This window comes from Austrofundulus limnaeus, unplaced genomic scaffold (genome assembly GCF_001266775.1).
Source record: "Austrofundulus limnaeus strain Quisiro unplaced genomic scaffold, Austrofundulus_limnaeus-1.0 Scaffold177, whole genome shotgun sequence".
Taxonomy (NCBI): Eukaryota; Metazoa; Chordata; class Actinopteri; order Cyprinodontiformes; family Rivulidae; genus Austrofundulus; species Austrofundulus limnaeus.
This window is the reverse complement of record NW_013952579.1, coordinates 633,844-655,119: the sequence shown is the minus strand read 5'-3', so window position 1 is coordinate 655,119 and position 21,276 is coordinate 633,844. Positions and strand designations below refer to the sequence as shown.

The 21,276-nt window shown below is 41.0% G+C and overlaps 3 protein-coding genes across 6 annotated transcripts in view; 1 reads left to right on the top strand and 2 right to left on the bottom strand.

The window, feature by feature from the left end:
- The window catches only part of col6a3 (collagen, type VI, alpha 3), a 58,002-nt gene that overhangs the window by 26,570 nt on the left and 10,156 nt on the right, over positions 1-21,276 (bottom strand). For 2 of the 4 annotated variants that reach the window (XM_014017816.1, XM_014017817.1), the window contains exons 2-7: positions 20,966-21,081; positions 18,010-18,642; positions 14,227-14,823; positions 11,022-11,615; positions 9,363-9,983; positions 7,701-8,291 (exon numbers count right to left, since the gene is read on the bottom strand). In XM_014017816.1, the coding sequence (XP_013873270.1) occupies positions 7,701-8,291; positions 9,363-9,983; positions 11,022-11,615; positions 14,227-14,823; positions 18,010-18,642; positions 20,966-21,056 (3,127 nt within the window). In that variant the 5' untranslated portion in view covers positions 21,057-21,081. The remainder of the gene's footprint in view (positions 1-7,700; positions 8,292-9,362; positions 9,984-11,021; positions 11,616-14,226; positions 14,824-18,009; positions 18,643-20,965; positions 21,082-21,276) is intronic. The other 2 variants (XM_014017818.1, XM_014017819.1) reach the window with 2 other exon arrangements.
- LOC106524138 (collagen alpha-3(VI) chain) lies at positions 1,981-4,591 on the bottom strand. The gene is made up of 2 exons (XM_014017823.1): positions 3,889-4,591; positions 1,981-3,257 (listed from the first exon to the last, which is right to left on the bottom strand). The coding sequence occupies exons 1-2, from the start codon at positions 4,424-4,426 to the stop codon at positions 2,620-2,622; spliced, it is 1,176 nt and encodes a 391-aa protein (XP_013873277.1). The 5' UTR covers positions 4,427-4,591; the 3' UTR covers positions 1,981-2,619.
- The window catches only part of mlphb (melanophilin b), a gene marked incomplete in the record, with an annotated part of 52,330 nt that continues 49,364 nt past the window's right edge, over positions 18,311-21,276 (top strand). Inside the window, 1 exon segment of the mRNA XM_014017822.1 lies at positions 18,311-18,397.

Below are 21,276 nucleotides of genomic sequence, written 5' to 3'. Positions count from 1 at the left end.
GCCCTGCTGTTTGAGAGCAGAGGCTGGGACATCAACACTGTCAGAAGACCTTCCCCCTTGGACCAGGATCAACATCTGTGGAACACCTTGCAGGCGCCTACTCCCCGAGGAGTTTGTAAAGACATTGTCCCTGACGTACTGGAGAGCTGCCCCTGTGTTGAGGACTCTTCCACCTCTGTGTCTAAGCCCTCTGACTGCACCCACAATGTCCTCTCTTGTTCTAAATGTATTCAGATTGAAATGGACTTCAGCATCTCTGCTGAACTGGACCACAGAGACTCGGTCCTTGTTATCTCCCACATTGAGTTTGTCCACCACTCTTTCAACAAAATCACGCATGGCAGGAAAGCCATTCCTTGTCATATCAGAGCCATCAAGGAGAAATACAATATCCCTTTTGGCTGTGTCAGCTGAAAATAGAAAGGAAAARAAGACGTCAAAACCTTTGCTACAATCAGCCCCATAGGTCAGGGATGAACCAGAGGGCAGGTTCCTTCTTTTAGATTTCAAAGCTAAACTTAAAAAATAAACCTTCTTACCTCCTCTTTTTTGACTACGTATTTCTTCAAGCTGTCTCATCAAACTTTGCTGAATGCGAGGAAGATTTATAAAGTCAGGGACTGAATAAGCAGAATTTAAATTTGAAGAGATTGCCTGCAGCTCAGCTGCATTTGACAGTCTTGATCCAATAGCAAATATTTTGATCCCTGTTGTTTTGAGTGCACTTGTCGGGCCTCGTGGAGAATCTCTCGACCTTCCACCAGCCAAAATTACCAGGATCTGCTCAATAGTTTTATCAGGTTTTGAAATAAATACATTATTTTTCACAAACTGTAGAGCTGATCCGATATATTGAGGTCCTCCACCTTTTGGTTTCAGCCTGGCTATTTGATGAAGAGCATCTTCTTTGGACTTGTAGTCATCGAGTCCAAAACTTAGTTTGGGATTGTTGCTAAATTGTACAACTGCAACTTTATCATTTCCTTCTTCCAAGTCAAAACTCTGGACCAGATTTGCAACAAATTCACGTATGGCACCGAACTTACTCTTTACATCGTCAGAACCATCAACAAGAAAAACAATTTCTCTCTTTATATCAGATTGTGAKCCTACAGAGAAGTGTATAATTATACAATATGTTAACATAACTACAATACATGCATTGTGTCCATATTTACCTACTTAAATCTTTAGACTCACCAACACCAGGGCGGATAAGGTRTTTTAGAGATACAATCTCTTTGTACATCTCTTTTCTTACAAGAGGAAAGTCCAAAGGCTGGTTAATGGAATGCCATACTCCTGGAACTAACTGCTCCATCTCATCCCTGTCTGCAGTTGTCATTCCAACTCCAAACAGAGCAACTCCAGCATTTTTCAGCCTTTCTACTGCACCTAGAGCATTGTCTTCTGATCTTTGCCCACTTGCAAGAATCAGTACCTGAGGGACCCCCTGCAGGGCCCGACTTCCAGATGAAGCAGTGAAGACTGTGTTTTTCACAAAATCAATTGCTCTGCCCATGTTCGCTGTAGTGCCTCCTATCAGTTTTACATTTTTCAACTGATTTAATATGTCTTCCTTCAACGAGTAAGTGTTCAGGACAAAATCAATGATGGGCTCTGTGCTGTACTGGATTAAAGCAACTTGTGCTTTATTCGGTCCAATTTCTGTTTGTTTCACAAACTCTTTGACAAATTTCAAAACTAGCCCTCCATTTTCTCTCATGGAATCAGAGCCATCAAGGAGGAAAACTATGTCAACAACCTCCCCAAATTCTGCTTCTACTGCCATAGAAGTGTCTGAAATAGATACAACACATTTTCACAAAATGTTTTCTGTAAGAAATACAATCTGACTATACAGCTTTCAAACACAAAGACTTCTTGCTATGGAAAACATTTAAAATAAATAGTTTTCCCACACTACAAAATAACCAAAATATRCTTTTAGGATCTGTTTTTATTAAATTTCTTACCAGTAGTTGTGATTTCTGTCATTTCATGTGTGTCACCTAATCTAGCTGTCACAGCGGAATAAATGCTTTGCAGATTATCAAAGCTTGGGACATAAAAATAATGTGCTGGAGTGTGAGAGATGGTTTGCATTTCCAAAGTATCTGAATTCTTTGTCCCAAAGCTGAAAGTCTTGATGTTGTTCTCTTTGAGTGACTGTGCAGATGCTCTGACATCATCCCCGGACCGCCCACCACTAAACACAAACAGATACTGAGGGACAGAATCTGCTCGTCTGCCTCCAACTGATGGAGCAAAGACGTTGTCTCGGACAAACTCCAGTGCTTTTCCAGTGTTCTGAGGTTGTCCCATCTTATGCCTCATGGTTCTAATAGAGCTGAGCACATCACTTTTGGATGAATAGGAGTTCAAGTAGAAATTAACGGTCGGCACACGGCTGTACTGAACAACAGCTATTTGGTCTCCAACACTGCTCACATTTAAAGTTTCAACAATTCGCTCAATAAAGGCTCGTATCTCTTCAAAGCCATTCCTCGAGTCATATGAGCCATCTATCAGAAAAACTACATCACTTCCCTTTGAATCTGCAATAAACACAAACAGGATCAATTATGAGCAGCAGAATGTCCTCTGATTGACAGGTCATCAACAGTAATTGTTAGTGAAAAGATTAAAACAGTGCCTCTTACCAGAACCTACATTTGGACCAGTGTGCACAACATGGTGGGAAGCCTCTCCCAACAGAGCCATTACATCCTGTTTAACAGCAGGAAGTTCTTCATAGTCAGAAACTGAGAGTGCATATTTGGGTTCACGAGATATCGTCTGAAGCTCGAGAGTATCAGCATCTGTTGTTCCAATGATGACTGAAATGACCCCCATTTCCCTCAGCATCTTCACCGGGGTTCTGATATCATCCCCAGATCGGCCACCACTCAGCAGTATTAGTATTTGTGGAACTCCTTGTCGGAGTCTGCTTCCAGATTCAGGAGCAAAGYCATGATCTCTCACAAACTGGAGAGCAGCTCCGATGTTTTTAGGATTGCCTCCTTTGTGAGTCAGACCCCCAACTGCATCGAGAACATCGCTCTCGGATGCGTAATGGTTCAAGTTTAAGTTCATTTCTGCTGTGTTGCTGTACTGAACCACAGCCACTCTGTCCCCATTCTTTTCAATGTTCAGGCCTCTGACTACACTCTGAACAAAGTCTAAAATATCAGGGAATCGTCGCTGAGAATCGTCAGAGCCATCAAGTAAAAATACAACGTCTCTTCCATTGGGATCTGTAAAAACAGGGAATTCAACAACTGTTGTATAGGGCAACACAAAAGAAAAAGTTTGGTTAACAGTTTTAGGTCACATTTTAAAWTTAGTTCCCTTTTCTCACATTCAGAATAGAAATTTATGTATACATAAATGCCAACTAAATGTCAGTATAGTGGGGGATGGGACAGGATGAATGAGATACACTATCATTTGCATTTGCACCAATTTAGAGTGACCTTTTTTTAAATATCTGTTTTGAGAAATCCATTAACAAAAAGGGAGAACACTTTACGAATAAAGACCCCAGCTAGGAATATTCCGGCAACCTTCACTTTGCAACCTGCTCTATCATTTAGTTCAAATATATCTAAAACATTTAACATAGATCTGAAAGGTAGATGTTACAAATAAATCAGCAGAAATTGTGAAAATACGTATACCACYCCCCTACCAACTCCTGTAACGCCAGTTTTGTGCATTTGGGGATGCGGCTTATTTTCCTATTTTCAAAAACTATTTGATTCAGAGATTTGTTTATTATTTTAAATATCTTTTCTGTTTTAAATGTAAGAAAGGTGAGCTCGATATAAAAAATGTTAAATGTTAAAACTTGTTAACCAAACAAGGGTCCAGCCAGTAAAATCTTACCAAATGATGTAGATATGGTCGCAATGTTCTCGATTCTTTCAGTGGCTGAGAGGATCTGTTGCTCAATGTCTGACAGGTTGCTGGAATCTGCTGTGAGAAAAGCACCACTGGCTTCCTGTGAAATCATCTGAATCTCAAGGATGTCCGCGTTCTTCATCCCCACCACAAAAACCCTCACACCCATTGCTTTCAAGCCTTCCACAGCGTTTCTGATATCATCACTGGACCGTCCTCCAATTACAAGCAGTAGTACCTGAGGAACGCCTTGTTGGCGCCTACTTCCTGAAGAAACTGTGAAAATGTTGTCTTTAACGTAGCTCAGTGCTGCGCCAGTGTTGAGAGGACTGCCTCCTTTTGCTCTCAGGTTTCTCACGTTTTCTGCAACGCTCTGCTTGGTTTGGTGCGTGTTCAGAAAAAAGTCAACCGAAGGTTCTTTACCGTACTGTACCACAGCAACTTGATCTTTGTTCTCATCCACATCCAGCTTTTCCACAATTCGTTCAACAAAGCCAAGCACAGCACTGAACTCAAGTTGCATTTCATCAGAAGAGTCCAATAAAAAGACAAAATCTCTTTGCACAAATTGTGTTTGTTCTGCAGAACCTTAACAGATGCAAAAAAAAAAATAGACGTGGCAAAGCTTAGTTAGAGACACAGCTGTTAGTTACCAGGTATTCTGGTCAATTTACCCTCTGTACTCAACATTTGTCACTTTAGAGTGATGTGATTATCATTTTGTGCACAGTGCTTGATGGTTTGTACCAATTTGATACAAAATTAATACACTTAATTATTGCTTGGTACCCACGCTTTTACTATACCCACATATCCCTGCAATACATGTGTCATAGTTGGATGTAGCTATGGTTTATTTTTATTTCATTTAACATATATTTAATCAGCTTAATCCCATTGAGATCTCATTTTCAATGGCAGCTTGAAGGCAGCCAAAACATGCAGGTTTGCTGACTGTGGGAGGAAACTGAAGTATCTGGAAAAACCCTACACTAACGCCATATATCTCCCAGGCCTTCATGGTGCCTGTAGTAATTATCCCACATAGCAAAATGTGTCTGGCCCATTTATAGCCCACACAATGCACTAACACTCTTAATGCTCAGCCCTGTGGTGGCCCAAATGTGGTTTAATCCATGCATGGGCCAGCACCATATAAACCAAACCAGAATTGGGCCAGTTGTGTCATGGCATCATATAAACAGTGCCATCATTCCCAGATCTGGCCCACACTTGTCTGCAATGTTGGATGTGTATAATTTTTTTAGCGCTTGTTGATTGATTATTAGATTTAAGGGGCAAAATAACAAAACCCGGCTAGTCCCTTATCCTCCGATCCAGCCATTTAACTGTAATTTGAGTGTATTAATTTGTATTATTTTGTTTGTCTTCAGCCCTCTCCTCTTGCAGCGAAATAAGAAACTTCTCAGACTTCTGCAAAGGTGCGTACCTGTTTCAGATGGCTTTTGTTTAAARGTCTGGATATGTGATAAATAAAGCAAAGTACAGTTCGTAAAAGGACAAAGTGACCCAGAGCTGTATCATAAACAAACATGTATGTAAGCAGCCTTACCAGGAACACTCTGTGGTTTCTCTTTCAGCTGCTGCCTTGGTACCCTTTTAACAGCTGATACGAGCTGTTGAAAGATGCTCCCAATATTATCAAATCTAAGTATTGAGAAGGCATAGGAGGGATTGTGTGCGATCGTCTGGAGCTCTATAATGTCAGCGTTTCTTGTGCCGACACAGAACGGAACAATCTTTTCGTTTTTCAGAGCAGCAGCCGCTTGCATGACATCGTCCTGAGATCTTCCCCCAGTCAACACAATCAGTATCTGAGGAATGCCTTCTTCACGCCGACTTCCTGATGAAGCAGCGAAAACGTTCCTCCTCACATAGTCAAGTGCTGCACCTGTGGTGCGGGATTTTCCCCCTTCATGGTTCAGCAGCCGAACGGCATTAAGAACATCTTGCTTGTTTGTGTAGGTGTTCAAATTAAAATGTGTCTGTTGATTTTGACTGTACTGAACCACAGAAACGTGATCTTTGTTTTCACCAACACTGAGTGTTTCTACCACTTGTTGGACAAAACCTTTCATTGCTGGGAAATCACTCAATGTGGCATCTGATCCATCCAACAGAAACACAACATCTCTCTGAGGAGATTCTAATTCAACTAGAGGAAAATGCAAGATAAAGAATTAGATGTATTATCATGTAATGAATACATTTTATATAGTAAAGATGGTTTTTGAAGGATTGCAACAAAAACACAATTTTCAGTAAAAAATTAATTGATCACTGAAAGAAGAGCTAAAACACAAACAAGTTGCAAAAGGATCTGAGCAAGAACATCAGGACTAAGACCATAAAGAGCATGAAAGTGATGTTTTGAGAAGATAATGCAGTTTCATCACATTTCAAATTTTGCAAGAAGCCATTTTATTTCTCAGCTCTGAATCTGTGACACTTCTTACCCTCAGAACATGAAGGCTGAGTTTTTAATTCTGCTAACCCAGGCAGAGTGGACAAAAGTTCAACAAAGACAGTTCACCAGATATCTGGTTTAAGGCTGTTTTTATGCTATTGATACAGAAAACCTTCACTGCATGAAAGGACCAATAAACTGGGACATTTAGAGTAAACTCTGGGATGAGACAGTGGACTCATAACAGTGACCCAAAACGTCCCACCAAGGCAACAAGCGAGGCTAAAGAAGAAGTAGATTAAGGCTCTGGAGTGGCTGAGCTAGTCTCCAGAACCTCAGTCCTGTAGATGATTTATGAAAGACCCAAAGCTTAAGACTGCTAAACCACAACCAAGAAATCCAGAGGATTTAACAAGTTTTAGTAAAGAGTGGTCCAAAACCATTCCTGAGATGTGTGCAAACATGGCAACAAACTACAAGAAACATTTTACCACAAAAGGCTTTTTCATCAAATATGTCCACAAATGTCATTTTCTACAAAAATAGATTGTTCCATTCTTTGTAAGCAGGTAAACCTGTTCCCTATGTTAAAAGAAAGATGAAAACAGTAAACAAATAGTTTTAGTAGCATGTGTTGTGAATGTGAGGTTCTTACCTATGAGATCAGAGATTCCGTTCATGGTTTCCTGATTGTCTTTGCGTAAGTTCAGTTTAGCCAAAAGCTGCAGCTGAACTGAGGGCAACTGGGAAAAGTCAGCAACCTTATAAGTGAAATCAGGTTCGATTGTAATCATTTCCAGCTCTGCATGATTTGCATCTCTCACTCCCACACCAAAAGAAACAATTTCATGTTCTTTAAGAGCCAATGCCGGCCCTGTCACGATGTCTGTTGATGGTTTGCTACTGAGAAGAATTAAAATCTGAGGCACTCCCTCTAGTCTTCGACTGCCGGTAGAGGAAGTGAAGACTGTGTGCCTCACAAACTGAAGGGCTGCACCAATATTAAGCCTTTTCCCACCTTTGTGTGTTAAATTTCCAACAGCATTCAAGATGTCGTTCTTTGTTTTATGGGAATTTAGATAAAAGTTAACCTTTGTGTTATCAGCAAACTGAACCACGGACACTCTGTCAAGGCTCTCATCCACAAAAAGGCTCTCCACTGTGCTTTTAACAAAGTGTTTTATGTCTGCGAATCCATTTTTTGTATTATCAGAGCCATCCAGCAGGAACACAATATCTCTTTTTACAGCAAAATTTTGCACTACGACACAGATAAGGTTCTGTTATTATAATCATGCATCAAAATGTTGGAGATAAAACACAAATACAGCAAGTTTAGCCAAAGATAAATAAAAGTTTTCTGTCCTACCTTCGTGTAGAAGGACAGTGAGCTCTTCCTTTGGTAGGCTCACATAGTTATTGATCTTTTGTGGTATGGTTTCGAGTTCACTGAATTCATTCACTTTGAATGCAAAAGAGGGGTTGTGTGCAATTTCTTCCATCTGCCTCCGATCTGCGTTCATGACTCCAACACCAAACGGTACAACTCCTTCTGTCTTCAGCTCACCGGCTGGTTCTTTGACATTATCTGCAGATCTGTCTGCGGCCAAAACAATCAGATACTGGGGGATGTTTAGAGCAGATCTGCCTCCGGAGGCTTCAGACATGGCCACGTCCTTCATGTATCTCAGAGCGACTCCTGTGTTCAAACTGCGTCCCCCGGCCAGTGGCATGCCTTGCACAGCTCTGATCACCTCGTCTTTGGTTGAGTATGCATTAAGGTTGAAAATCGGGAATGGCCTCTCGCTGTGCTGGACCACTGAGATGCGCACCCTGTCTGACCCGATGTCGAGGGGTTGGATTATTTTGATGATGAAATCCCGTATGTAGGGGAAGTCGTCTCGGACGCTGTCGGTGCCGTCAATCAGGAACGCAACGTCTCTTTCAGCTCCGGTACCGACTGTAGAAAAATAAGACAAGTGAAATTAGCCTGTTTATGTTTCATCTTCCTCTCTCCAAGCACCTTTCTTCACCACATCCTTTCTTGTTCCTTCCTGGCAGCGCCATATTGTCCAACATGTCCTGTTTCGCTTGTCTGCACGTCCTAACCATCTTAGATTCTCACCTCTAATGTTGTCTCAAACCTGAGCTGTCATTATTTATGGTCTTAAACCTGTATATTTTAGCTGTTCTTAATGGAAAACTGAACATCAGAGTTATGTTATCATTTTGACTCYCGCTATTTTTTTACTGTTATTTAACCTTATTGAGATCACAGACATCTTTTGCAATGGAGGCCTGGGCCTGAAAGCAACCTATTGTACATGTTTTTGGTCTGTGGGGGAAACCGGAGTACCTGGAGAAAACCCATGCAAGCACAAGGAGAACATGCAAACTCCACACAGAACGATTCCAGGTCCGAACCCAGGACCTTCCAGTGCTGACCACTAAGACACTGTGCTGGTTAAGGTTCAGTTTTATACCCAAAAACTATGGTAAAATACAATAATTTGTTGAATTATTAAAAGCTTTGGTTAAAAAGCAGGTGTCCACTTGAATCTGATTTTGGTCAACTTCTGACCTAAAATGTTGGACTGTAAAAAATGACGCAACTCAACTCTGACCCAACCACAGGGTCAAACGTTTTGATCCAAACCTTTAACCCAACAGCTTTGAACCAGAGGTTGTGTTTTGTAAATCCTTTTTCCTCTTGCAGCTCTCTCTGCAACTCATCCACCTTCAGTTCCTTTACTCCTGCTCCAGTCCTCATGTTCACACTCATGAATTTTGTCTTGTTTTTTTAATTCCTTCTATCTTCAGAAGTAATGAAGAGGCTCTCTTCCACCTGTTTCCTACTCTTCCTAGAGATATCACCTGCAAACATCTTGGTTCATGGTGGGTACCTGCCTGATCTCAAATACCAATCTGTCCACTGCAACCACAAAGGTGCTTAGTGCTGATACTTGAGGTAAATATATTTAGTTACTTATAGTGAGTTGTCTAATGCATAGAAGAAAAAAATGCAACTCACCTGTTTCCTCAGCTGTTGTCACATCTGTGTCACCAACCACGGTTATCAGACTTGGCAGAATTTCTTCATCCAGAGTCCGTAATTCTGAGAATCTCGATCGATGATAAGCCATTTCTGGAACGAAGGCAATTGTGCGCAGTTCTTCGGKGTCTGCTTGTCCTGAACTAACAGTGAATGTCAAAATGTCTTTCAGCGCCAATCTATCTGCRACAGTTTTGGCATCATCTTGGGATGGGCCTCCTGTGATCAAGACCAACACTTGCTGGGCGACGGTCCGACCACGCGACCCAGCTGCTGACTGGAACATGTTTTCCAGAGCGTAAGTCATGGCGGCTCCTATATTTACCACCGAGCCTCCGATCAGCCTGAGCTGAGAGATTTTGTTAACGACATCTTCCCTGTTTCTGTGGCTGTTCAGGTAAAACTCCACTTTGGGTCGTTCTGCGAACTGAATCAGACCAATTTGGACCCGGTCAGGTCTCACTTCCAAACGGTTGACAACGTTGATCATGAAGTCTCTCACGAAGGGAAGGTTAGTGCTTCCGATGTAGTTTGAYCCATCCACAAGAAACACAATGTCTCTGACCACTCTTTGGGTCTGCACCGTGGTTATCTCCACCACTAAAGAAACAAACAACAAAAAATTACTTCCTGTGGAATTTATTCACCTTTTMGTTAAAAGTGAAAATTTAAATGATTTCATCTACCCAGTTTTCAAAAATTTCTAAAACAATAATTTTTAAAGATAATTTGAGCAATCAAATACATAATGTATTCAACTGCYTGTGTGTTTTAAGAAAAAGTCAGAAAAGCTGGCCCATATGAAGTTATTTTTAATGAAATACTTTTGACCTAAAAAGGGTTTGTTTTTTTCCATTTTGAGAGATTTCATTTAGTTTTCTTGTACATCACAGTGTGCTAATCATGAAATGACAAAATAGCTTTACAGTCTAACAAGGTCGAGTCAGGTCCTCTTGACAAGTTCTTCTTTGTTGACACATTTCATCTTTTATCCCAAAGAACTCTTCAGTCTGAGGAGCTGTAGGTAAACTCGGTCTTATAAGCAATATCTTCGCAGAGTGGATCAACCAGTTTGCTGGTGACACTCAAAACTGGTTGTTTATGTTAAAAAGGAGGCGTAACAACTGAAGACATCTTTTGCATACAAGTCGTAACATTTCAACTAAGAACTCGGCCAGGGGACCTGACACAACCTTGGCAGAATTTTTTCTACCTGGATTATTGATTTATCAGTTGAGTTTTATAGGGTTTATAATGCAATCACATGAAAATAAAAAAAGATAAGCTACAGTGTATATTTATAATAATCATGATTCATAAAAGATAAATTGTGGTGTTCTGCAAGGGTCTATTCTTAGACACTTGTGGTTTATAACTTAAACCAAATACTAGTTAGCTTTTTTTCCTGACATATTTCTTGTTTTGTTTTGATTCAGAAGACAAATGACCTWTTAATTATTCCCTGCTGTCATGAAAGGTGGGAAATCATGTAACCTCTGAGTGTTTCTTTATCTGTTAGCGACAAAATATCAACCACTCAATGGATTTTAACGAAACTCACTGAAAGCAATCTGATTAACTTTTGGTGATTCAAGATGGCAGTAAAATCTAAGTGATCTTTGTAAAAACAAAAATTACCTGGCTCAGTCGGCTCCTCGACAATAAACGTCCCAGCTAGAGTCGAGAGTGCATCTGTGATTTCCCTCGATTTTCGCATCACTTGTCGGAACTCCTTTGCATGGAACACAGCTTGATCAGAAATGGCAATTTTGTTCAGCTCTTCGAAGTTAGCAGTTTTAAAGCCTGCCGCCAGAGTCAGCACACCTGTTCGCAMCAGGGCCTGAGCAGGTACGTCCACACTGTCACTGGACTTTTTACTTGTCCACAGCATCACGATCTGCGGTATGCCTGACCTGATGCGGCTGCCACTCTCAGGCTTTAACATGTTTTCACGCACAAAGTTCAAGGCTGCTCCAATGTTGACGGTCTGTCCTGGTCTTGGTCTGATACTGTCCAGTGCGCTGACTATGGCCTCCCTGGTATCATAGCTGTTGAGGTCCATCACCACTCTCTGGGCGGTGCTAAACTGAGCAACACCCACTTGGATGGCATTTGGACCAACTGGCCTGGAGTTGACAAACTGTTTGATGTAGTCACGCAACTGGCCAAGAATTGCCGGGCCCATGGTACTGTCGATCAGGAAAATGATGTCTCGTGGTGCTACTGCCACCACTGGAAAAAGGAGAAAAAAATATAGATTAACATACATGTTTAACTAACCATACTTTTATAAGTTCAAAGCCCCCAAATTGATTTTTTTTTGTATTTGCACTAAATATTACTAATATTTTCATCCGTAATTATTAAATATTTCTAGGGTTAAATGTTGGTGCTGTAAATTTCATGCCTTTGCCTAATTGTACCCATTGGTTGTCCTTTTTGTTGTGTATTAAAACATGCTGCTTGTATGAAATAGAGGATTTCAGAGTTATGGTACTCTAGTACAATCAACCATCAATGTTTGGATGATTGCCAAGGTGAGTACAAAGAGACTTGTGGCAGATGGCCTGGGTACAAAATGACCAAAGCTACAAAAGTACAATTTGGTAAAAGTATGAACTTATATTTGAAAATAAACTAATTTTGAATGAGTTACCTAAAAAGATGTGAAAGGTAATACATAATGGCTAGAACATACCAGATAAGTACAGCTTATACTCAGTATATACTTGGTGCCAAGTACACACTATTTGGTATATACTTAGTACATTATAAGTAAGTACCAGGAAAAAACCAGATACATACTCAGTAAGTACCAGGTATATAGCCTGTCAGTACAGAGTCATAATACAACCATGTAAATACCTGGTATAAACCCAGTAAATACCAGGTACATGCCTGTTTTGTAAGTATTTATTAAGTACCAGCTACATACCTAAGTACAGGATAACAAGTCGCCTCATACTATGATCTGATCCCTGTAGATACCAGGTAAGTACTTACCTGTATGTACCAGGTAAGTACCAGGCAAATAGCTTGTAAGTTCAAGGAAACGAGTTATGTTATACTACAAACTGTTACCAGAAGGTACCTGGTAAACTCAGTAAAAACAAGGTACAGCGGGTAAAATAAGTATTGAACACATCACCATTTTTCTCAGTAAATATGTTATTAGAGGTGCTAATGACATGAAATTTTCACCAGATGTTGGTAACAACCCAAGTGATCCATACATACAAAGAAATCAAATCATAAATGTCCAGAAATGAAGTTATTTGTAATAATGTGGAATGGCACAGGGAAAAAGTATTGAACACATGAAGAAAGGGAGGTGTAAAAAGGCATGGAAAGCCAAGACACCAGCTGAACTCTCTCAGTAATTAGAAAGCAAGCCTGCCCCTTGTCAGTGCAAGTTAATATCAGCTGGTTCAGTCCCAAATGATGGCCAGGTATAACACAAGAACCATCTGATGATGGGTCAAAGTAAAGAGCTCTCTCAAGACCTTCACAACCTTATTGTTGCAAAGCATAATGATGGCATCGGTTACAGAAGAATGTCTAAACTTCTGAAGGTTCCAGTGAYCACTGTTGGGGCCATAATTCAGGAGTGGAAAGAACATTATTTCACCATAAACCGACCACGACCAGGTGCTCCTCACAAGATTTCTGACAGAGGAGTGAAAAGAATTATCAGAAGAGTTGTCCAAGAGCCAAGGACCACTTGTGGAGAGCTTCAGAAAGACCTGGAATTAGCAGGTACGATTGTTTCAAAGAAAACAATAAGTAATGCACTGAACCACCATGGCCTGTATGCACGCTCACCACGCAAGACTCCACTGCTGAAGAAACAGCATGTTGAAGCTCCTTTAAAGTTTGCTGCACAACATTTAGACAAGCCTGTGTAATACTGGGAGAATATAGTCTGGTCAGATGAGACCAACATTGAACTGTTTGGATGCCAGAATACACATCATGTTTGGAGGTCAAATGGCACTMCACATCAGCCCAAAACACCATACCAACAGTGAAGTTTGGAGGTGGGAACATCATGGTGTGGGGCTGTTTTTCAGCATATGGTACTGGCAAACTTCAAATAATTGAAGGAAGGATGAGTGGAAAAATGTACAGAGACATTCTTGATAAAAATCTGCTTCCACCTACCAGGATGATGAAGATGAAACGTGGCTGGACATTTCAGCAAGACAATGAGCCCAAACACAAAGCCAAGGAAACTCTCAGTTGGTTTCAGAGAAAGAAACTAAAGCTGCTGGAATGGCCCAGCCAATCACCTGACCTGAATCCAACAGAAAATCTATGGAAAGAACTAAAGATCAGAGTTCATAGAAGAGGTCCACGAAACCTTCAAGATTTGAAGACTGTTTGTGTGGAAGAATGGGCCAAAATCACACCTGAGCAATGCATGCCACTAGTTTCTCCATACAGGAGGCGTCTTGAAGCTGTCATTGACAACAAAGGCTTTTGTACAAAGTATTAGATACATTTCAGTAAGTGTGTTCAATACTTTTTCCCTGTGCCATTCCACGTTATAACAAATAACTTAATTTCTGGACATTTATGGTTTGATTTCTTTGTATGTATGGATCACTTGGGTTGTTACCGACATCTGGTGAAAATTTCACGTCATTAGCACCTCTAGTAATATATTTACTGAGAAAAATGGTGACGTGTTCAATGCTTATTTTACCTGCTGTATGTACTGTATCTGCACCAACATAATGTACAACTTTGCACATTTTCATATTGTTAACCTTTAAGGTTTTCAGTTTTGAATTTAACTTCCCCCTCATCAAAACCCCACCAACACTTGAAAAAAGATACATACCTTCAGGGTACTCATTCTGAATTATAATGGTTCCCTGGGCCAAGCCGTTAATGTAGCCAACAAGAGCACCAGCAGTGGATGAAAGTGTGCTGAAACCAGAGGCTTTCTGGACAAAATCTTTATTTACGGCAACCTCTTCCAGGTCTGCAGTGGCGTCATCACCAATTGACACTCCCAATGTGGTAACACCAGCCCTCTTCAGGGCCCGGTCACCAACACCAGTATCGTCACTGGAGGGTCCAGCACTGATAATCACCAAAACCTGAGGTGRGCCCTCCTTTTCCCTGCTCCCAGCCGCTTCGCTCAAAAGGCTCTCGGCCACTTCTTCCATGGCAGCCCCCAGGTTCGACTCATCACCCCCTGAGTAGGTCAGGCTTTTCACCGCTCCCAGGACTTGTGATTTGTCGTAAAATCTATTTAGATTGAATTTTATGTCTGGGTAGCTGTTGTACTGGACTAGGGCCACTCTAATTTCATCCCTGCCCACTGAAAGGGACTCAATGATTCTCAAAACCAAATCACGCACATAGGGGAAGTTGGCTGCTCCAACGTTCTCTGATCCATCAATTAAGAATATTAGGTCAGCTGAATCTTGTGCTTTAGGAAGAGAGAGAGAGAGAGAGAGAGAAACAGAACAAAATGGAAAAAGTGAAAGCAAATATTCTGGTGAGACAGTGACAAAGATTTCAATCAAAGAACTTGAGTTAGCAAATCACGTGAAGAACATTCAGTGTGAACAAATCAACAATAACATTGCAAACAAAACACATCATACTGCATGTAGGCTGAACCAAGGAGGTCTCTTGTAAGGCTGACGTTTATAAAATTAAAAATGGATTTTAGAAACATGATAACTGGTCCTGTATGATAAAACAAACAAACATGTTTGCATGTATGTTGGAAATGTTGAGAAAAGAGGGAGTTATCATTGAAAACTGGATCTTGATTTTGTTTTTACTTATTGTGGTTTTGAAGGTTAGATTTGAATAATTTTTAGAACCTGGTAAAGACCAGATTTATTTTTTGTTTTTTCCTCATCTTCCCTTGTGTGGTTTTCAGTTTTGTTTTTTTTTTTTGTTCAAGGTAGCACAACTGTCTCTGTTGCTGCATGACCTGTGCACCTGTTCCCCCATGTTTGTCAATGTGTGTCTTCTTGAATGGGTGTTAACTGTTTGTACAGCACCTTGTGAATTTATTTCTGTGAAAGGCGCTATATAAATAAAATTTTAATTACTTTACTTACTTATTTATTTAGGGGGAGACTTTCTTCTTCCCTATACTGTAATTTGAGTTACTAAAAATTTATACAAAACTTTTTCCAATTGACACAGTTCAGCTAACTTTTCGGATTGGTGTTTTTGCTAATTTGAAAATCTTAGAAGACCATTTTGCTTCTGTTAAATTGAGTTTTGCTAACTTTAAGCCTAGTAACAAAAATAGTTATTTGCTTAAAGCCTGTGTCATGCGCCTTGTGTGTGTGTTTAGCATTTTTAGCATTTTCCTGATTCAAATGTTCAACTTTATGAGCTTTCAGTCAAGATTTTGATGTTTCTGTGGATACCACACGTCACTGTTAAAACAACAGACCTTGAGTTAGCAGTTAGCATTTGCTTCCACCACTCTTCTCATCTGTTTTAATGGGTTAGCAGTCGCTAAGCTAATTGTTTTAGTTAGCGGATTGGTGTCTAGCGAAGTTAGTTGCGTCCACCACTGTTTTTATGGTATTTTTGTAAATGTTTGCAATTTTGTAAACACAAAACAAAAATAATTTAAGAAATGGTTGTGGTTCTGCTCAGTTGAGTTCAGCCTTTTCATGCAGACTCTTGTTATAGACCTCAGGTGAAGTGACCAGTCATGACTCTGTGGGTCATCTGTGAAACCTGCTTCTTTATAGTACCCAGAAACCAAACAGGATTGAATCTGTAATGCATTTTATTCCAAATACATATGGAATCACCTGCATCTTTGATTACCATGTTGCCAGATTAGATTTGATCTTTTCCAATTCATTCTGGCCATCAGAGTTGTTAATGTTCTCGGGGTACTTCTGCAAGTAACGAATGACTCCGGGCAGATTCATCACTGTTTTAAATACAGAATACTGAACATGTGTTTCAGACATTGTGACTGATAAAAGAGAAACATACATGTGCAGGAAGCCAAGGGTGAATGGTTAGATTCTGTTAAAAAGCTCATTGATCGAGTAAATTCAGGTCCTCGTCCAAAGATTTGCAAGAGAACATTTTTAAAAATCCGACTCGCAGATTAGCAAAGGTTGTAAACAGATTTTCAGAACAAAAAAGAACCTCGAGCTTGAGGACGCCTAGTGCTCAAACGTTTGAGATCCACTTAGTTTGGGGACAAAAAGGCCTCAACAAAACAAAGAGGACATGAACACATTTGAGTCCTTAAAGAGTTTTAGATTCTGTTTTCTGACTCCCTAACTTTTAATGTTTGCCATAAGAAAACTCAGTCTTCCTGCTTTCAGGGCACCTGCCGCTGAATCATCAGTACCTCTAACTCAGAGTAACACAGATTAAAAACAAAACTATGACACAATTAACTGTTCTTTTGATTTTATAAGCATTAGAGGTGGTGGGCATGGTTCTGCTAATCAGCTAAAAATAACAAGCTAGCATCAACAGGTTATTGTCAGATCCACCAGTCTTCAGTGTGACTGACTGACGGTCGTCTTGGTACTTAGTGATTAGCTATTAATGTTAGCGCRCACTAATTTTTACCTTAGTATTAGCTTTTGCTAAATTTTTTATTTTAGCCCTAGCAAAGCTATATTTTTATTATCTGATTAGCTTTTTCACAAACTTTGAAAAATGTTAACAGACCACTTAGCTTCCTCTAAATTAGATTTTGCCAACTTTAACTCTGCTAACAGCTAACAAGCTAACATCAACAGGTTTGTGTCAGTCCTAAGAGTCTTCAGCTCGAAGGAGACAAAGGCTGTGTCCAAAACAGGGGGACTGGTCCTCTGAAGGCCGAATTTGTCGGCTGCTTTCGATACAGCGCCGCGACGGAGGCTGTCCAAAGCTGAAGACTCCCCCGATGCAGCCGACAAATGTGTCCTTCCTTTGTCCTGAATTGAAGGACTGGTCCGATGGATCCTTCCCGGCCCACCATATCCCAAAATTGTTGTATGTTGTTAGTACTTTTATCATTTGTATAAATATGTTTTTAAATAATATTTTTGTCAGAAAAAAAAAACGTGAAATAAACATGCACCTATGGCGGGTCTATTAGTTCTTTAAATATTACATTTAAGTTAATTTTGTTTTTTCGTGATATTAATAATGCTAATATATTGATATTTTTCTACAGAATGTACTCCAGGGTAAGGACGGGAGGCTAGATCCTCCAAATTCACAACCACGTTTTCCCCGTCTTTGTGGTCTACCAAGGACCTGGCCCACCTCGATCGGGTAGGTCTCCCGTTTTGGACACAGCCAAAGATGTGTGATGCAGACTGAGTGACAGTCGTCTTAGCGGTTAGCGGTTAGCTGTCAGTCTTACATGTTTAGTGTTAGCAAAGCTATATTTTTAGTTAGCAGACTATGAGTTAGCAAAGCTAATTTTTTGTTAGCTGTGCTCACCACTGAGCATTAGAATTTATTAAATGTAACAAGAAAAAAATTGTGATGTTAATTTTTCAGGTGAAAAGTGAGAAGTTATAGTGTTAAATTAAAACTTGTTGGTGTTAATATTAAAGTCTGTGGTCTGGTATGGAGCATATTTTTCCTGCACATGTAGACAGGTTAGTATTAGAGTTACCTGTCCCTCCTCCTGCCACCGGGGCCTCATTGGCCACAGAGTCACCCCCTGACCAGATCGCCGCGCCACAAATGTTCACAACTAAGTCTTGGATTATGTCCCGCAATTTCAGGAAAGAGTCTACATTGAACACGTGAGCCTCGTGAGGCCGGCTGGCCATCTCTCTGAGCTCTGAGTCCACGGCGTCCTGGACTCCCACTGCAAACATCTCCACGCCTGCCGTCTGCAGCACCTGAGCRGGCTCGGACACGTCGTCCTGTGAGCGCCCATCTGTCAGCACCACCACCACCTGGGCCACCCCGTCAGTTGCACGGCTGCCCGAAGAGGCCGTCAGGTGGGAACGAATCAGGAAGTCCAGGCCCAGGCCAGTCCGGGTGCCCCCGCCACGGTAAGACATGGCCTTGACGTGTCCCAAGATGTCGCGTGTTGTCAGGTAGCTGTTGAGGAGGAACTCAGTTCTGGGCCTGTTATTGTACTGCACCAGAGCAAATTTAAACTTTCCTCCTCCGACGTGGTGCAGGGACTGGATCAGGGTGTAGAGAAACTCTCTGACATGCTCAAAGTTCTCCTGTCCCATACTCCAGGACGAATCCACTAGAAAGTATAAATCAGCTCCCAAACCATGGGCACAGTCTTCAGAGGAGAGAAGTGAAGACCAGAGAAAAAATGTTTGGTGCATCAAGTCACAAAGTTTAAATTTCTGATGGTTCGGCTGTGGTCAGACACTTCCAGACACCCGTCATGAGCAACAATAATTTTATTAAATAGTTTTTGATTTATATGAACCATTCTGTTTCAGCTTTAATGATTTTATGAATATGTTCTGTTTTTTATTAACCCACAACAAGTTATACATCCAACTGTTTAACAATGTCCCTGTCCAACAATGTGCCTGTCCAAAAATGTCCCTGTCCAACAATGTTCCTGTCCAACAATGTCCCTGTCCAACAGATTCTCTGTCTACAATGTCCCTGTCCAACAGAACCTCTGTCAACAATGTCCCTGTCCAACAGAACCTCTGTCTACAATGTCCCTGTCCAACAATGTCCCTGTCCAACAGATTCACTGTCCAACAATGTCCCTGTCCAACAGATTCACTGTCCAACAATGTCCCTGTCCAACAGATTCTCTGTCTACAATGTCCCTGTCCAACAGATTCTCTGTCTACAATGACCCTGTCCAACAGATTTTTGTCAAACAATGTCACTGTCCAACAGATTCACTGTCAAATAATGTCCTTGTCCAACAGATTCACTGTCAACAATGTCCCTGTCCAACAGAACCTCTGCCCAGTAATGCCCCTGTCCAACAATGTCCCTGTCCAAAGGATTGTCTGTCTAACAATGTCCCTGTCCAACAGATTCACTGTCAAACAATGACCCTGTCCTACAGATTCTCTGTCAAACAAGTCCCTGTCCAACCGAATCTCGGTCTAACAATGGCCCTGTCCAACAGAATCTCGGTCTAACAATGGCCCTGTCCAACAGAATCTCGGTCTAACAATGTCCCTGTCCAACAGATTCATTGGTTAACAATGTCCCTGTCCAACAGATTTTCTAACAATGTCCCTGTCCAACAGATCCTCTGTCTACAATGTCCCTGTCCAACGATGTCCCTGTCCAACAGATTCTCTGGTTAACAATGTCCCAGTCCAACAGAATCTCTGCAAAATAATGCCCCTGTCCAACAAGGTCCCTGTCCAACAGATGCTCTGTCTAACAATGTCCCTGTCCAACAGATTTTCTAACAATGTCCTTGTCCAACAGATCCTCTGTCTACAATGTCCCTGTCCAACAATGTCCCTGTCCAACAGATTCTCTGGTTAACAATGTCCCTGTCCAACAGATTTTCTAACAATGTCCCTGTCCAACAGAATCTCTGCAAAATAATGCCCCTGTCCAACAAGGTCCCTGTCCAACAGATTCTCTGTCCAACAAGGTCCCTGTCCAACAGATTATCTGTCTAACAACGTCCCTGTCCAACAGATTCACTGTCAATGTCCCTGTCCAACAGAATCTCTGCAAAATAATGCCCCTGTCCAACAAGGTCCCTGTCCAACAGATTCTCTGTCCAACAAGGTCCCTGTCCAACAGATTCTCTGTCTAACAACGTCCCTGTCCAACAGATTCACTGTCAATGTCCCTGTCCAACAGATTCTCTGTCTAACAATGTCCCTGTCCAACAGATTCTCTGTCTAACAACGTCCCTGTCCAACAGATTCACTGTCAATGTCCCTGTCCAACAGAATCTCTGCAAATCAATGCCCCTGTCCAACAAGGTCCCTGTCCAACAGATTCTCTGTCTAACAATGCCAACAGATTCTCTGTCTAATAATGTCCTTTGTGAATATATCGGAGCCTGTGTGAATCAGAGAAAATCAGCAAATGTATTTTTTAAATCATTGAAGTTTGTTTTCGAAGCAGGAAGTAGAATGGTTCAAACCAACCAATCACAGAGCTTCAGGTTCCTGACGGATGATGGAAACATCAGACTTTAATCTGATGGTTCTGACCTGTACTCAGAACCATTTGACTTATCCTGACATTTAATCCAGATTACGATGTTTACACCATGAGGGGACAGAACGCAGCTCACACATTTATGTTTGATTAAAGTAAATCTACAAAGTATTCAACCTAATTTCCAAGAAAGGTCGGGAAACCGTTTTAAACAGATCATCTGAAAATGATGTCATCGTTTTCTTGTGATGTTTCATTGAGCACAAATGGACAGTTTTCAGCTTTTCTTTGTTTTATTTGAAACAAACTCCAGGTCTGAAGTTTCTGGATCTTTGTTCTGAAGAGGTTTAACCTGATTTTATGATTATGAGCTGATTTCCACCACAAAATTCTCATTATTTCTTATTTTTTACCTTCTTTAAACGGCGCCCCAACATTTCTGAGTGGATTTAAACAAAACTGTGAGAGAAAAAAAATGAGGAGATGCTTCTACTTACTTTCCTGAGCGTCCAGTGTGGGGACGAGTCCTGCCAACAGGACCCCCAGGAGGACGCAGAGCGGCAAGAACCGATGCTTCCTCATCCTCATCCTCAGGCAGAGCTCAGAGGATGACCTGCAGGACCAGAAACACAAGAAAAGACAATTTATCTAACATCACAGGACAGAACCTGATTCTACACTAATGTAACGCCATCATAATCATCATCATCATCATCATCATCATTATCTTCTTCTTCTTCTTCTTCTTCTTCTTCTTCTTCTTCTTCTTCTTCTTCTTCTTCTTCTTCTTCTTCTTCTTCTTCTTCTT